The sequence below is a fragment of the Metopolophium dirhodum genome, chromosome 7, assembly GCF_019925205.1.
Source record: "Metopolophium dirhodum isolate CAU chromosome 7, ASM1992520v1, whole genome shotgun sequence".
Lineage (NCBI taxonomy): Eukaryota > Metazoa > Arthropoda > Insecta > Hemiptera > Aphididae > Metopolophium > Metopolophium dirhodum.
In genome coordinates, this window is record NC_083566.1 from 2,092,757 (window position 1) to 2,110,213 (window position 17,457).

Here is a 17,457-nt window from a genome sequence, read left to right on the forward strand (position 1 = left end):
GTTGTCAACATTTTAACTATAAATGCTTATAAAAAAAAATGTGCCTATGTATTTTTAATATTTTTCAACTACTATTAGAACGATATATCAGGAGCCTTATATTAAATGTTCACGCTTTTCTACCCAACAAATAAAATTTTATTGATATTTATAGAAAAAAATAAAAAAATTGAAAACTGACAATGTCCGTAAACAGCTCAAAAAGAGTCAAAATATTTTCAACATTTTATGGTGTATAGAAAATGCTAATATAAACATTCAGTGAAATTTTCAAGTATCTACAGCCATTCGTTTTTATTACAATAAAATAAGAAAATTGTTACATGAGAAATCGAGTGAATATCAAATGTTGTAAAAATATAAATTTCAGACGCTCATAAAAATTTAATTTAAGTTTCTTGTTAACATTTTTTTTTTGATAAAGGTAGACAAGCTTATGAGTAATCTTATATTACATTTTCAAATCTTAGATTTAAAAAGAAAAAATTTTATGAATTTTCAACTCAAAATAATTTGCTAATTTTCGTGATTTTTCCGTATTTTGTTAAAATTTGAACTTCAAATGCTTATAAATAAAAACTGTGACTAAGGATTTTTAATTTTTTTCATCTGCCTTTGAAACAATAAAAAAATAAAAAAAAACACACATCATTGTAAAATCAATACATTCATCGCTTCGCTCAGAATCTAAGATTATTGTTAACAATTTATAAAATATTCAATTTTAGATTCTGAGTGGAACGATGAATGTATTGATTTTACAATGATGTGTGTTTTTCTTTTCTTTTTTCTTTTTTTTTTTTTTTTATTTTTGTGTCTCAGAATCTAAAATTGAATATTTTATAAATTGTTAACAATAGTTTTTGATTCTGAGGGAAGCGATGAATGTATTGATTTTACAATGATGTGTGTTTTCATTTTTATTTTTGTGTCTGTCATCACCTTTTAGGACAGTAAAAGTGCTTGGATTTTCTACAACAGTAACTTTTCGGATAGGAAAGTGAATCTAGTTGGTACTGGGGGGTCAAAAGTAAAAATTTCCCAGTAGTTTTCAAAAGCGACGTGAAAAACAAAAGAAAAATTAAGGAAAACCGGGAATTTTTACACAAAATCTGTTTTCAAGAAAATCGATTTTGGTTTTTGGTGTAACTCTAAAACAAATGACCGTAGGGACATGACATTTTGACTGAATGTTTATAATTGCATTTCCTATACACCATAACATTTTCCAAATATTTTAACTTATTTTGAGCTGTTTACGGGCATTGTCAATTTCCATTTTTTTTAGTTTTTTTTCTATAAATATCAATAAAATTTTACCTGTTGAGTAAAAAATCTTGAAAATTTAATAGAAGGTTCCTAGGTTATTGTTTCAAAGGCAGATGAAAAAAATTAAAAATCCTTAGTCACAGTTTTTATTTATAAGCATTTAAAGTTCAAATTTTGACAAAATACGGAAAAATCACGAAAATTAGCAAATAATTTTGAGTTGAGAATTCATAAAAATTTTCTTTTTAAATCTAAGATTTGAAAATGTAATACAAGATTGTCCATAAGTTTGTCTACCTTTATCAAAAAAAAAATGTCTACAAGAAAGTCAAATTAAATTTTTATGAGCGTTTGAAATTCATATTTTTACAACATTTGATATTCATTTGATATCTCATGTAACGATTTTCTTATTTTGTTGTAATTTAAAAACGTACGACTGTAGATACTTGAAAATTTCACTGAATGTTTATATTAGCATTTTCTATACACCACACAATGAAAATATTTTGACTCTTTTTGAGCTGTTTACGGAAATTGTCAGTTATCAATTTTTTTAGTTTTTTTTTCTATAAATAACATTTATTTGTTGGGTAAAAAAGCGTGATAATTTAATATAAGGTTCCTGATATATTTTTCTAATAGTAGTTAAAAAATATTAAAAATACATAGGCACAATTTTTTTTTATAAGCATTTAAAGTTCAAATTTTGACAAAATTTTTCAAGTTTAAAATGTAATAATTATTTTGTAGTTAAAAATTTATAAAATGTTCAACTTTTGTAGCTAAGGATTAAAATTTTAAAACAAGGCTCCACGTAAATAGGTTATATATAAATTACTTTATTCACAATAATATCATCAAATATACTTGGTAAAATCATAGGCTAACGGACCGTTTTCGCTCAGAATCGTTTTTCTTATACAATGATATTATATCATTGAATTCAAATTTAACATCATCTATTACAGTGACCCACTTGTAACATACTGTACAGCAGAGCGACATCCCCTTACCCACCTTTTTATATCTAAGGATTGAAAATTTAAAATAAGGTTCCCGTAAGTAGAGTAGGTGTTATAATACAGTAAAAAGTAAAAGTTACAGTTCATATTTTCAACAACGAGCAAATTACCGAGTAGAATAAAGAAAACAAATTCTAGAGTTCTAGACTAAAGAGATTTAATTTAGCTATTAAAGCTAAAAATATATACAGGGAATCTTATCTACAAAAAAAAAAACCATTTGTTGCTGTTTTATAGTTGCAGACAGTTGAGTTACAAGTTGCATACAATATAAAATAACTTAATAACTCTCCTTTGGATTTTTAACAAGACAGTGTATTTTTACAAAAAATATAGGTATTTATGAACACTGTTTGGACTAAGTGAATAATTAAAATTAATTAAAATAAATATTATGTAGGTAGCTAAGATAATTAATGTATCTTGTAAGAATATTATATCACATCAAAATAATTAAAATCGTTACTCTTTGTTTAAATATCTAATTTTGTCCAAATATCAACTTAAAACGTCTTTAAGAAAAATTGCATGACTTATATTATATTTTGTTTGATTTTTTTGGTTTCAGTATGAACTACTCATGAGAAGCGTATTAAATTTGCATGCCTTATTGACTATAGCTATTTCAAAACTGAACATTTTATAAGTTTTTAATTTCCAAATAATTTTAAAATTTTCGTGATTTTGAAAAATGAATTAATAATTTCAAACGCTTGTAAAAAATATTTATGGAATTACGCTAAAATTTTTTTTGTTGCATAATTATTCAGGTTTTTCTTTTTTTTATTTACTTTTCCCAATTGTTTAGAAAAGTATTTGTCATTTTTCTTCTTTGATATTCCAAAATACAAACAGGAACCAATTTTATTACTATGAATCAGCTTCAAAATTAATGATTCTATTACTGCTCCAAAATGTGTCTTCGAAGTATAATATAATAATAAATAAGACACACATCATTGTAAAACTCAAAGATTCGAATAAATTTTCGTAAATTAAAGACGTAATAATATACTACAATATTACCTATGGGTTATTAGCTGTGTTACAATGTTACATATTATAAAGATTATATTGGTCCCGTATTATTTTATGATTGAAAAATGTTATTGATTGTTCGCCAACAAGTTTTCAATGTCCTTTTTCAAATTTAATTTAATTGTACGATATATGTATATGTTGTACATGTGTAAATATAATACATTATGTATACGGAAGATGAAGGCAGGTGAACATGTAGATTGCACAGTATTCAATATAACCTACACCCACTGACCTAGTAATATTATTTTTAGAAAACAAATCATAACATGACTCTTGGCTTAAATAATCAAGGATAAACTCCATAATCATAAATATAAAATGTATAAACGTAAACACAAGATAAATAGATCAATAAATATTATCATCCAACGGTTATAGTCATAAGGCATACAAATTATTCAACTTGATATTACATTTTTAAAAATTAAACAATGAATAAAAAAAAAAACCAATAAATTGAAATTCTAAGTAGTTACTAAATACAATCTAATAATAAAAAATGAAATTTCTTGATTTAAAACTACAAACATGAAACAATCATTGTTTGAATAAAAACGGTGATATTACGATTATATTAGTCGTTATAATATATAGGTAGTCACAAACAAATTTAGAATTTTACTTTTATTACTAACCAAACAAATGACAAATGTGTAACGTTATATTATCGTAATTTCAGTTTAATTTACGAAATTAATAATAAATTATATATTATTTATAGATATATAGGTACTATACTGAGTGACGAGTGTATAGAATATGGTATATGCCTACTACTAATGTTGACAGTAAAATTGTGATCACGAGTACCTATAGTATATGATGGATAGACTCAACTAAATAATCGTATAAAAAACTTGGAAAGCATTTTATATTTAAATCTTAAATTTACCTTAGTGTTTAACTTCTTTTAGTATAAAATATTCCCGTTAATTTGATGTATAACACCAAATATAGGTTGCATTTAAATATGATATGCGTAAAAGCTTAAGAGGATATTTTACAGGGTAAAAATTGAAATTAATTTACTGTTATTAGGTAATCATTAATTAATTAATAATTACTTTTAGATCCTGAACAAGTAAGAAATACATTTATTTCACAATTATGTTTCTAATTGTTTTGTGTGAGTTTTATTAATATTGTATTGTTATTTTATTGTACACTATTGTCTATTTGTACAATAAATATAATATTCCCTTAGTTCATATATTATAGGTACCTAGATTTTTCATTTTGTCGTTATAGCATGTTTTTATTTTAAGGAAATATCATAAGATAATTAGCAAACAACAGACAAAAATCTAGTAACTGGTATTAAAAAATCAGAACGTGCAAATATGAAAGCAGATCATATCAGATATCTCTAATAAAACTTCGGCATCTGCATGTTACACTTACGGAAGAACCTAGGTAAACCACCACTGTCTGAACATTAATCAGCAACCCCCTCCCCCTCCCCCGAAGAAAAATCCTGGCTACGAGAGCTGTCAATTGGTATACCCGATATAGGTGTTAATTAGAGTTTTGACTTATTAATAATTGTTATTACTTATTATATGCGTAGGTATGAAGGGTAATACCTATGTAATAATCTAATTATATGTATAATATATTGTTATTGTAATTGCTTAACTCGTACCTATCATGTATATAGTTTTGTAAAAATACTCCCAGTTGTAGAATTAATGTAAAATAAAATAATTAAATATAGGTATCAGTGTAGTCTGTATAGTTGTACAAATTTTATACTTACTAATATTTTGGAGTATAAACAAAATATTCTATGTATTAGAAATTCATTGAATGTTTTATTCTATCCTCTAATACATTTTTTTATACGCCGCGCCGCCTTCTTGTGTACCTATTACCTACCTACTATTTGCTAAACTACAGTGGTCTTAAACATGTAGACCCTTTTAGTGTGGACCGCAATAAACATTTATTTCTTTAACGATTTTGAAATTTTTTTTTAAATAAAAATAAATAATTATCAAACAAAAATCAATATTTACCTAGGTACTTCGTTGTATTGTAATACCCATAGACCTATTAATTAGTTAATAGGTCAGGCCGTCAGGGTAATATCTTTTATTAAATATAGCTGTTGTATTATATTATAATAAATTCCAATAAATAATTTTTGCTTAATTTATTTTGTTTATTTTGGATTTAGTATTTTAAAATGAGTAATAAAAAAGGACCTTTGAGTCCACTGTGTTAAAGGATGACTAAATATGGAATAATAAACTATTCGTATTTATAATAGTTATAACTTATAAGTAGGTACTGTAAAAAAAATTAAATTCTAAATTCTAATGTTAGTTTTATAATTTTATAAAACAATACTTACTTAAGAATTTATATTTTTATCATATTATTTATCACCCTCGTCCTTCAATTTTTAATAATAATTGTAATCACCATTCTATTATTTATACTATTAAATATAATTATAATATATAGGTACACCTACCTATATATAAACTAATATATTAATATATAATATGTATAGGTACGCCTAGCTTAAACTTCTAAGGTTAGAAGAAATACATGACAATTAGATAAGAATTAAGAATACCTACACTATACAAATTAACTGATTTGAATTGGTATACTTATATCACTTTATTTTTCAATTCTATAGTTTTGGTTTTCTATCAATGAGTGAGTTTTTCCACTTTTGTGTTTGCATGTCTAACTAAATTGGTTTTTTATTACATATTATGTACCATGTATGACATATTTTAAGTGATTGTAGACTTTAATGATATTGTACATTTTCATAAAAAAAAAGATTCTATAAGAATTATTTTATGTATATATTCTGATTTATTTTGTAATTGTTTTAACTGTTGGGCTTACAAAAAGTGTGCTTATCGTCTATTTATTAGAAAACATACTTTGGGGGTGAAAAAAATACAAGTTAATATTTCTAAAAATACTTTTAGGCAAGTATCTATAGTTACAAATTTAAAATATGATTGAATATTATATATTTATATTATACTACAATTTCCATTTTCCCGCTAAAAAGATGTAATTTTACATTTTTATAAAGACAAATTATTAATAAATATTTAAAATTATTAGTATTTATTACATCTCATTATCTCAATATCTCATCTTATTAATTATTACGCCTTGATTTAATGTATTGTTTTTTTTTCTTTATTTTAAATATACAATCTATAAGTGAAATTACATATATATAATATATATATTATACATCAATACATCTAAAAAAGAGGAGAACTAACATAAACATATATATTTACATGAAACACGAGATGTGAGAATGACACTCACTGTATAAAAATGTTAATAAAAAAATTGCATCTGTATTTTTTGATTTTGGTTAGAAATTAAAATGACATATCTGATATATAATTAATTTGTTTACATAATATTATGTACCTATTTATAATGTAATATATTTTGCAGGATGTTTTTTTCGTGATTCTGTAATACCTGGGTATATAATGGTTTTGTAGGTGCCTATATATTTTAAAATAAAGTCAACTAGTCTACTATAATTATTATTTTATTACCTTAGTATAAGCATTGATTATAATCAATGGTAGGTATAAGTATACTATAGTTTAAAGTGTGGTATATACCTATATATGTACCTATATATGTAATAATATATTATGTATATTTACAATAAGGCGAAAACGTATATAATATATATATATTATTTAAACTAATCATTATACGTATATTATTACTGTTGTCATTTTTTTTTTTTTTTGATTTCTATGCAACAAATATAATATATTATGTACCTACTTACATAAATTACAAAAAACGTAGGTATAATAAATGCCAAACTATTATATATACACATTTAAATGATATTGATTGAAGAACAAGACGTTTTTAAACGAACATATTCACGTATAAAATCTAAATTTGTCAGGTTAATATTGGCCAACGTTTGGCTTCGTACCAAAATATTTCAATTCGCCCTCATTTGCTATTAGCACCACTCAATCGTCGACCGCTGCTCAAAAACGCAATATTCCGCGAAATAAACTTATAAACATTTCAAAATTTATTAGGTATTATATTGATAATTTATTTAGATAAACATATCTGTTTATACACGTTAATATTTTGTTTAATTAAATGAAAAATTGTTATTGAGTTTATTTATATTTTTAGTTTTTGTCAGTATTAGTGTGTGTAATGTGAACAGTTTTTGAACATATTGTTTTTCAAGACGCCTCACTAGGTATGTAATAACTTACTACTAATTATATTATTATGTGTTGGGCTTACGTATTTAAATACGAAATGTCAAATATTATTTATGTTAGCGTTTAGTAAATAATTATTATTTTTACTACACAAAAATTAAATAAAGTAATATTTTTACTATTATGTTATAGAACTATATATTCGAATATTTGTAGAGAGTTAAATAATTACCAATTTACAATTAATATTATCCACACATTTAAAAGTATACCTATGTATTAATGTGTCTTAATTTATTACTGAAGATTTTTAATAGCCCACTCGCAGTGTATTTATATAGTCCATATTAATTATTTACCTATTAACAATGTATTGGATAATGAACCTAATTATTAAAAAAAAAAATGATAACATGCAGTGAATGGCAACTATCTGTCTGTATGTCTTGTCTGATATAAAGTATCCGTAGCTCTTAACCCATATAGATAATAATAACTATTGGTATAACTTCTAATAAATACCTGTTTAATTTAAGTTATTTGATTTTATACGTATTGTGATGTAACCTTATCATAATATTCAAAAACCAATGACCTAATCAATGAGGAAAAACATAGATTTATAAATTCGTTTAGATTATACAAGTAGAAATATAGCGATTCAAAAATGTGAATCTAAAAATAATGTTGTTTATCCTGTTAAGGCAGCCCTGCTAAATTACACGGGTACCGTGTATCTTTGTTTCTTGCCAACATACAATTGGAAGCTCTTATTTATTTTTGCAAAGTAATTTATGAAAAGGTAAATAAAAGACGGTCGCGAGTAGAATCAACGTGAATAGTAAACACTAAACAGTAGGTAATATAATGGTTTGGTCAACTCTTGGCGATTAATAATTTATATAAATTATTCATTTTCATTTAGTGTCTGTATTATGCAGAAAATAATCTATTTTTCTATTTTATTTACAACCTATTAATTCAATTGAGTTTTTTAATCCAAATGGAGGTACCTTAGTATAATTAATATTATATATTTTGACGATGTACCTACACTGTACAGCCATCACAGGGTATCCAATATTATGTTCCTTGTCGTTAATAAGTTTTTCTAAATGATGTTTGCAAATTATGACAATATAAGCCAAAAAATATTAGATTTAGACATTCCTTTTTCCATAAAAATATATTCAATTTTAGAAGTAATTGACCATTGGGTTAGATTAGCACACTTGGTAGAAGATACCTATTAAAATATTTAACGCCAAATACATATTTCGGTATAAAAAAGTGTAAGTAATAACAACAATAATAAAGAGAGGAGGTGGTTAGAGTTGTAGGTAATTCATTTTTCACCCACTGAACTAATTTTTGAAGCGTCCTTGGCAATGTACAAATAATGTACAAATAAAATACGTAGGTAAGTATTATAAATAGTTGTGGCAAGACATTTTAAAAAAGATTTATTAGAAAAATTTTATTGATTTCGACACGTTATACATTTTATGTTTAAAATATAAACATTATATGACTTATTAGGACCATGTAATACTTATTCATTTTTATGACTTTAAAATATTCAATTTTAAGATAATTTTTTATTTTAAAACAAATAACTATTACATTTTTAATTGTTTCACACATAGTACTAATGTAGGTATCGTGGTATCCAAGCCCAGTGATGTATATAAGATTTAATTTCGTAAGTTAAGCAGGGGGGTTTATAGGAATCCCGCGTCCGGATCCCGACAGTATAGTTAATAATAATAATTCTACACACATATATTTTCGGGGCCAAACTATTTAAGGAGGCCCATAAGCATAATCAAAAAATTGATTCCCTAATCCACAAATAAATATATTTTTGATATTAAAAAAAAAATTGTTTTTAAATGGGTAAATACTTTTTAATACAAAAAAATTTTCTATTTACTAGCCATTTTTCCTTGCTTTTTGGAAGCAAACTCTCCAATTATTTCATTGGTATCCAAAATATCACTTTCAGAACACAAAACCATTACCTACCTAAATTAGTTAAATACATTTTCCCGTGTACTGATTGTTTGAACTTGTTTTTATACTATTATTTATACTATAGGAAACGAGCTAACCACTAGGGGCTTCACAATAGGCGCAAATAGCGTATGGGATTTTTTTTTGGGGGGGGGGGGGGGCTAAAGACTTACTTTGATAATATTGAATAAGCTTAAAATAAAATGTAGGAAATGTTTGGGAGGGCCATAGAATTTTTTTTTTGGTGGGGGGGTGGCTTAGCCCCTAAAGCCCCTCCCCCTATTTGTGCCCATGGGCCCCACTATTTTTCGATATCCATGGTGGGCCCAGGTCCATGGTCTCCTGAGGAATCCGGGCCTTATGGTATGGCCGGTATGGTTATCTATCATAAATTATGTTTTATTTTTTCTATAGTATAGGTGTGATAGTATGAGTAATTATTGTAATCTATAAAGGGATAAAAAAGAGAATCAATACCATCAGTTTTTTTATGAAAATATTTTGTTTTATATTGTCTATCTTATTTATATTCTGTCTCTTGACCATCGTACCCATAGATAATATAAGAATGGATAGGTCACTAGAATTTATAACGCAAGAATGAACATTTTGATATTTTGAGGTTTCAAGGGGTCTTATCAGTTATATAACAAATACAATTGATGATATAATCCCTTATTGGAGTGAGACGCTATTTAAAAGCAGTCTGTCTCTCATCCACATTCTGGACCGCAGCCCCTTATTTTGCTAATATAGGAATGGTCTATCCATTTTTATATTACCTATGATGTTAGGTTAATTGTACTGATGAAGTTAAAGTAATATTTCTAAGAAAACTGAAAACATATTTAAATTTGCCATATAAAGCTTATTTGAGATTGATAATTTTTTAAATTTAAAATCTTATCCTTCTTCTGTAATATAATATTTAAATTTAGAATTTTTAAACCGTGATTATGCGGAAAAATAATAAAAAGTTTAATTTAAACAATTTTTAAGTAATGTTCATTACGAATTTGAATAGATTTTCAGATTATTATATTACATTATTAAAGCTTTATTGTATGATGGACAAAAAATACAAGTGCCATAACCGGTGGAAGGAGGGGGGGGGAGGAGTCCCTGAATCTCTCTTGAGCCGTTTTTGATATTCATATCAACACATAACAGTCAAGTTATATAATAGGACAATAGGCATATTCAGTATTCATGTAGATTATAATTACAATGGTACAAAATAAAAATTAAAAACAATTTATATTATGCCCCATCATTACATTTTTGAATGTGTTACTGTTATTTAATATTCACTATATCAAGAAAAAATAATATAACATTAATATAGGTATTATATCACAATATAAGATCTATTTTTCTTAATAATATAAATTGTACTTTTCTATTAGAACTTAGAACTAAATTCCTAGTCGCTAGTACCTAAATTAATATTATGTTTATAGCAGGGATTGCATTTGAAAAAAAAATTCCGTTTTACGTTATTTACAATTAAAACGTTACACAATTTTTTCGTTTATCGTTATTCAGAATTAAAACGTTACACAATTTTTTCGTTTATCGTTATTCAGAATTAAAACGTTACACAATTTTTGCGTTTATTGTTATTCAGAATTAAAACGTTATCCAAGTTTTGAATTTATCATTATTAAGAATAAAAACGTTATTTTACCCAACATTTTCCAACAATCCAGTAAATAATTTACTACTTAATTTTTTCCAACATCGTTACCAGAAAAATATAATTTATTATTTTATTAATATTCAATATTGGTATAAATGGTATTCTATATACCAAACACCTAGGTATTTTATATAATTACGTTGGTACCTATACTATACCAATTATTATTTAATATTTTAATTTAATAAAGTACCTAGGAATTATATAAAATCACTACACATTATATTACCTATAATAGCAAAAATAAAACCATTAATTATTATTGTTTTAAATGTATTATACATTTATACCTAATTGATCATCAATCATTATTATTTATTTATAGTTTTATAAGTGTTAGAATTATATAGTCATTTTTACAACATTTCATATTATGTAAATATCATTTAAAATTAGACAGTAATTTATGTTTTACACATTTGCACTGATTAGTTTGACATATACCTGAAATGTACATGAAATACATTACTTGAAATGTATTTATACCTTGCTACAATTGCCTAATAAATTATAGAAATATTGAGTATAGACTATAATATTATAGTATTCCTATTACTATATACACAAATAATGGAATAAATACTAACACCAATATGTAAGTAAATAGTAATGTATTCAAGTATATATATGATACTACCCATGATAGCGTTTTTGTTTTAATATTTAGCTAGGTAATATAAATAAAACTATAAGACTACAGAGTAGACAAAGTACAGAGTGAATAGTGAATACAAAATAAGCCTATACTCTATACTTCTACAGCGCAATTATCGGGGCATTATTAATCATTATTAATAATAATAATAATAATTATTATTATTATTATTATACTAGGTATTAGCTATTGACAATTCAGTTTAAAAGTTATCAATAACTCCAAAAAAATGCGGGTAGGTAATGTCCCAGATACGGAATATAATATAATCAATTCTTAGATTTTTTTCTAAGACAAAAATAAATAGCATGAAATAAAATATATTTCTACGAAACCAATATACCTTAAATACCTTTAAATAAATGGATTTTAAATTTTCAAATAATTTTGTTTTGCGTTATTTTTCGTAATGATATTCTATAAATTACGTTTTGCGATATTTTTTGTTTAATGATATATTATATATATTGTTAATCGTTATGTTTTGTTTTGCGGTATTTAATTATTTTTGATTATCGTTTTCCGTTATAATTACGTTTACAAATTTCAATCGTTATTTGTCAAATATAACGTTATAATCATAACGTTATTATAACGTTTGCAAGCCCTGGTTTATAGAAATACAAATGTTATTATAAATGCACCATTAAACATTTAATATTCGTACTTACTAGATACTACTTTATTTTTATTAAACTTAAAGAAAAAACAAAATTAAAGTTAGTTAAACGTAAAACGATGCCAACATTATAAACATTAAACAAAATAATTAAATAAATTAAAAAATTAATTTCATCCATTATACTTCTAGTACCTGCCTATACTGTATAGTATTTTTCTTCCAGAATTTTTTCATTGGTTAAAGTTATTCAACTATGGTTACATTTTTCTCACATTATAATTAATAATTGTGTACCTATATTGAACCGGTTTAGGATATTCGAACAATAAATTATAAAAAAAATCATCTTTTAATCTCAGTCAACATTCACCCTAGTGTATAACGCTAGACTAGTTTATTATAAAAAAACATTAAAATTTATAACAAACATATTATTATATCTCATAACTAATAGAATTCATTATTACAGTTAATTATACACTTAGTTAAAAATTAAAATTATAGTAGGTATAAATGTACGTAGGTATATGGATATATGATATATTGTATATTTTACGTAATCTGTGTGACTGAATGTCAATTTTATACAACTTTCATATTATTACTCTTCAGTAAATTAAAAAATATATTTACCTACAACTTACTACAGGCCTACAGCTAAAAATAATTAGTTATTTTTTGCATATTTTAAATAGTGATTCTTAGTATAATAGATGTGTTGGGCTATCGAATCACTATGCTCATCTCGATGCAAGTCCTGAAGGAGCACTGGAAGATATTGCTCCCACCTTCCAAATACTTAAAAATAAATTCCTCACTAAATTATTTTTTATTTAATTGAATTGTTAATTACTAATTAGTTAACTAATGCCGAGTTACATAAAAAATGTATTACATTTAATTTAATTTTAATGATTCACTAAAAATTATTTGACCAATCATAAATCAAGTTTAAGCCTTTAAGGGACTATTTTGCTTTATCACTATTGAATATTGGTTTATTAAATGTTTAGTGATTGTTTATACAACCCAGCATAAGTTAAGTGTTTTACTAATAAAAGAATATTGTAACAAACTATCAAAGAATTGTATTAAAGGGTGATGGTTTTTCAAATTTTCCGCAATTCTATACAATTTGAAAATCTTATTTTATTTTTTAATTGCCACCTTAATTATAATACTCTTCCACTGACCTACTGCCAGGTACCTATTTAGGAGGTGGGGTGGGGGGTTGATATGGTGTATAATAATTATATAAAAAAAAGGCTTAATAAAATAATTCTCAGATTTTGATATTTATTTTTTAATCTGAAAAGAGATGACTTCTTACAGGTCACTTGAACTTCAAATTTTTTTTCAAATAATGCTACAATATAATTTGTAAAAAAAGCTTAAAATGTCTTATTTTTAAAGACATATACCTAATGAAGTTTAAGTTTAAAATATTGAAAAACTGAGTTCAATGTGGTCTGTAGAATATTACCCTCTATTAAATGAAAAAAAAATGATCAAATTTGATGATTCCGTTGAAGTAATTTTGTGGACAAAATTACATAGGCCCCTTAACTCTTAAGAGGACGTTACACTGGCATATGTTGTCTCCGTCTTACAAGTGGCGTGACATAGCAAATTTACGCTCATCAGATCACGTTTAGCTTCGTTAGTTTAAACTATCTATATCTATATCAACCAAAAAAGTAGGAAATAGGGATGTCAAAAATACAATAGTGGCGCCATCTGTCCAGAAAAAATAAACTAAATAATAAAAAATTTAGTTTATTGTTGCAGATTAAAATATTAAATAATAATAGTGTACTATAATATATTGGTTGCTATTGGTTAATCGGGCATGTTTGTTGATTTGTATTATTATTTTTCGTCAATATATATATATATAGGTATATATAAATGAATGTTTGTGTGTAGATCAGTTGATAGATTAATTTAAAAAGGGTTAAATTTGGTTTTAAATTTGATTTTAGTACGGTTAGGTTAGGTTAGGTTAGGATTTTGTATTAATTGATTATATAAATCCACCATAGGTGGGATACGACAAACTTCGTATAACTTTGATACTTAAGAGTTAAATCATACATGAACGTACAAACAGCATTGATCCCACGATCTACCGCAGGTAGATTGCCTACCTGATAATACTGAAAATACTGATGCGAAGCAGAATTTTTATTCTGGGCAACGGAAAAGTTAACATAAGTTTTGAACACCATACACTGATTATTAAATAACGAATCGAACAAAGTTTGAGTCAGGGCCTAAAATTAAGATATTTTGTTACTGCACACCTAATTCCAAACAAAAATATTTTAAAATAATGAACATAATAGACCTAGTAGTGCACATGCAGTGGCGTCTCCTGGGAGGGGGAGAGGTTAGGGGTTATATCCTCCCCATTGTCTTTTTTTGCTAACCTATAGAAAACCACTTATAAGTTATTACAGCTGTTTAGAGTCATTAATTTTTATTTTTTATTAATTTTATTCGTTGAGTCAACAAACTTGAAATTTAATACGATGCTCTTAATATATTTTTACAATGGCAGTTGAAAAATATTAAAAATACAGTCACAATTTTTTTTATTAGCATTTAGTTAGAATTTTGACCAATTAGGAAAAAATCATGAAAATGTACAAATTATTTTGAGTTAAAAATTAATAAAAAATTTTATTTTTAAATCTAACTATCTAAGATTTGATAATTTAATACAAGATTCCTCATAAGTTTGTCTACCTTTATCAAAAAAAAAAAATGTTAACCGGAAAGTCAAATTAAATTTTTATGAGCGTTTGAAGTTCAAATTTTAACATTTTCTTATATTGTATTTTTTTTTTATATAATTTATATTATATAACAATACATTTTTATTTGTTTGGTCAAAAAGCGTGAAAATATAACACACGGCTCCTAATATATTTTTACAATAAGTTGAAAAATATTAAATTTACATATACACAATTTTTTTATAAATATTTAAAGTTTCAATTTCGACAAAATTTATCAAACTTAAAATTTAAAATGCAGGTAAGTGGATGTCACTCTGTCGTAGAGTAGGTTACAAGTGAGTCAATGTAATTGATGTTAAACTTGAATTCAATGATATATGATAATTTGTATCCAGGATAAAAAAATAAATAAATAAAAACCATTGTAAAACAATTATAAAATGATTTAGTATAGTTAAAAATGTATATATATTAATAATAACAATATAAATATAATATACAATATCCTAAGCTGCCAAACCGTCTCTGTTCAGAACCGTTTTTTGCACACACGATGTATATCATTGAGTTTAAATTTATAGTCACAGCGTACTGTACAGCAGAGAGACTTCCACTTAACCGCTTTTGTGAAAAAATGTTGTCGTCCCCTCCATTTAAAATTCCTGGGCACGCCACTGTGCACATGTCACATATAACTTCATTGCCCAATTGTTTTTGCTATTTATTAATAATTAGGTAGTTATAATAAATACAATCTAAGACAATCTTCTATAAAAGTCCTTGATACCTATGACTAAACATTTTAAATTAAAAACGAAATAGCTTGGGTTAGTATACTTATTATATTATAAGCCACACAGAATAGTAGTTGGTATTATTTTTAGTGTTAAGGATTTTAAACAAATACAGTATGCTAGTTAGTAATTTTCAATAATTTAATTGAATATTAATCAAATAAAAATGTATAAAAGCCGAAAATAAGTACTACACATTTAATATTAGCACACATTGTATGCTACATACAAGTTGGTACCTACATTTAACGGGCAACGAAGTGCAAGGGATCAGCTATTTTTGATAAAAATATATTTATCATTAATACCGCTAGAAACATTTTAATACGTTTTCACTAACCATTTTTATATTTACTTGCCGATCACATTAAACAATAAAATTTGAATTAAAAATTATACATATCATCCTCCGGAGGCAAAATAAGCAACTAATCACGGGCGAAGTTGTGACGGGTCGGTTAGTAATTATATAATCATAATAAGTTTTATTTTCTGTTACCAATAACAACCATATACAGTAAATATACGTTACGAAACGTTTTATACTGCAGACGTGTTAAGATTAAGATTAATGTTATAATAATACGAATAATGAGTAATTAATCATAACTAATTAATGATAGCACGAGCACCTATAAATGCCAAACTTAATCTATGCACCCTTTTGATACTAAAGAATTTATATTTTAAGTTTCATGAAGATTGGTTCAGTAGTCTCGGAGAAGATATCAATAATAAATTGCATTGAACTGTGTGTGTTGTGGGTGGGGGGGGGGGGGAGTAGAAGAGCCACGCTTCGCTCCTCCCTATTAACGGATATTATGACTTATATTTGTGTACTTGGCTTTGATGTATAATGCCCTCATATATATCTGGCATATTAAAATTAATAGTGGTATTTACAGTTTCTATGTCGTATGTAAGTTTTAATAATATTACGACATAGGCGTACCGTGATGAATTTATATAGGGGGGGGGGGTTATAACATATTATGTTTCTGGTACAGTAGTGCACAACGTATATTAAAAAAATGTATGTGTATCGTCCCTTTAGACCCCCTCTTTTATTCTACGCCTATGTTTACGACAAATTCTAAAAAATATATAAGTTCAATACAAATAGTATTATACTTTACTTTAAAATGGATTAGTTAAGCATTATAGTTTGAGTTCAAATACTAATAGAAATTTATTATTTTAGGAGTAAACTTCAATACATTATTGAGCAACATGCCTAGACGCAAACAACGTAAGTATTTAAATATTATGATTTTCAAATTTAGTAACAAATTATCAACTTACTATAATAACTAGTGATTATTGGAACACCTAATGTTTCCGTAGTTTATAAGAATTAAATCGGCAAATTATTTACCTCTATATGTTTACGTCA

At 25.5% G+C, this 17,457-nt stretch overlaps 1 protein-coding gene across 1 annotated transcript in view; it reads left to right on the plus strand.

The window, feature by feature from the left end:
* Positions 1–7,324: 7,324 nt before the first annotated feature.
* The window catches only part of LOC132948719 (obscurin), a 65,103-nt gene continuing 54,970 nt past the window's right edge, over positions 7,325–17,457 (plus strand). Inside the window, exons 1-3 of the mRNA XM_061019345.1 lie at positions 7,325–7,402; positions 7,506–7,575; positions 17,266–17,313. Of these exons, the coding sequence (XP_060875328.1) occupies positions 17,295–17,313 (19 nt within the window). The 5' untranslated portion in view covers positions 7,325–7,402; positions 7,506–7,575; positions 17,266–17,294. The remainder of the gene's footprint in view (positions 7,403–7,505; positions 7,576–17,265; positions 17,314–17,457) is intronic.